This window comes from Propithecus coquereli, unplaced genomic scaffold (genome assembly GCF_000956105.1).
Source record: "Propithecus coquereli isolate 6110/MARCELLA unplaced genomic scaffold, Pcoq_1.0 Scaffold6, whole genome shotgun sequence".
NCBI lineage: Eukaryota > Metazoa > Chordata > Mammalia > Primates > Indriidae > Propithecus > Propithecus coquereli.
In genome coordinates this window covers 2,073,655-2,075,352 of record NW_012151951.1, presented here as the reverse complement: position 1 = coordinate 2,075,352, position 1,698 = coordinate 2,073,655, and the positions used below count along the sequence as shown (strand labels likewise).

The window sequence follows — 1,698 nt, the reverse complement described above, 5'->3', positions numbered from 1 at the left end:
TAATTAATAATAGGAATTTTCAGTTTCTAAAAGTGCTTTCATGTGAAAGAGACTCTTAAAGGCAGTACCATAAGCTATCAAAAGCACATAAACATTAGCCAGTGAAGAAAAGGTATAATTATTGAATTGAAAGAATACAAACCATTACTCTAATCTAGTGGGAAATATAAGTATGAAAGTGAGACTTTTCCAAAGCTTTTAATACATTACTTGTTTATAATAAGTATATGCCACAGGCAACACAGCATTGTGATTTGCATAATCTTTGTTTCCTATATATAGATAAAATAATTCAAAATTACCAATGTTGTACCTGCAAATGACTTTGTCTTTTTAGTAATTCCTTTTTCTTGCTGTTACTAATGGCAGAATACACATGTAAAAAGGTCATATATCGGCTTGGTGTAGCACCATGTGCTTTACAAGACTCATGGATTAATAAAAATGATTTTAGAAAATCAGGATCAACTAGAAAAAGATAGAAAATAAAAATGACTTAATATATGCATGATTAAGAATTATAAAAAATAATCTTTACTATAGTTATTTTATATTAGATACTTCTACTCTATATTATTATAAATAGGAGATGTCATCTTTGCTTGAAGATGCACAGGCATTCCTAGACATCTATTTACAGCTCCTATCTTCCTTATGAATTTTGAATTATCTAGTTTCAGCAGTCTCTATCCTTTCACTGTCATATATTTCCTCTAAACATTTTTATTGCTGTAAGAAAGATAAATATACATGTTGTCATAACATATAAATTAATTGGGACTATATATCGCATGTACAGTAATACAAAAGTGAACTCAATAAAAGCTGCTTGAATAGAAAAGAGATATCAAACCAAATAACATCTATGCAATCCCATTTGATACAGAAAGAAACAGGACTTCAGAAGGCAAAAAGTTAAGAATAAGTTCACATTAGATTTAATATGTCCATGATCAAACCGTTATCTTCCTCTTACTGACTCAATCAATTTCCCTCTGTATTTCCTACTCCAGTGAATGAAATCAACTTCCAATAAATTTCCTAAGCCAGAACCAAGCCAGAACCATCCTTGACTCCTCCTCCTTCTTGTATGCCACAACCATTACATAATCAAATTCCATTTAAATCATCTCTAATATCCCCCAAGTCCATTCCTTCCTCTCCATTGTTACTACCTCTTCCTTGGTTCAGGCCTTCATGTTTCTCTTAGATTACTGCAATAGACTCCTAACGTGGTCGAATTGCTTTCTGTTTCTCCCTATACCAATAGGGAAAGCATAACACGGAAGGCTCTTCATTATCTGACCCTACTAACCTTCTCCTCTTCATCTGGTACTCTATTTATACATCCTTATGTTTCAGCCCTGTAGGCTATTTATAGTTCCATAAAAGTGCCTCTTTTACTTCTCCAAGCCTTTTCCATTCTCTGACCAGAATGCCCTTCACAAACTGCCTATGAGGACAATGTCTATTTCCTGTAATATCTTCCGGTTGGAAGTTTCACTTACCAATGCACTTCATATAAACTTTTACTGTCACTAATCTTGCTATATCAGAGCTTTTTGTTTATACATAACATAAATTCTTGCTATCACTAGACTATGAGCTGCTTAAGGCATTTCTAGTATCCAGCCCAGTACCAAGTATAAAACAAATTCAATAAATATTTGATGATTAGATGATTAGATAAATGAATGA

At 32.6% G+C, this 1,698-nt stretch overlaps 1 protein-coding gene across 1 annotated transcript in view; it reads right to left on the bottom strand.

The window, feature by feature from the left end:
- DYNC2H1 (dynein, cytoplasmic 2, heavy chain 1) overlaps window positions 1-1,698 on the bottom strand; it is a 522,114-nt gene that overhangs the window by 398,976 nt on the left and 121,440 nt on the right. Inside the window, exon 42 of the mRNA XM_012659112.1 lies at window positions 314-468. Within this exon, the coding sequence (XP_012514566.1) occupies window positions 314-468 (155 nt within the window). The remainder of the gene's footprint in view (window positions 1-313; window positions 469-1,698) is intronic.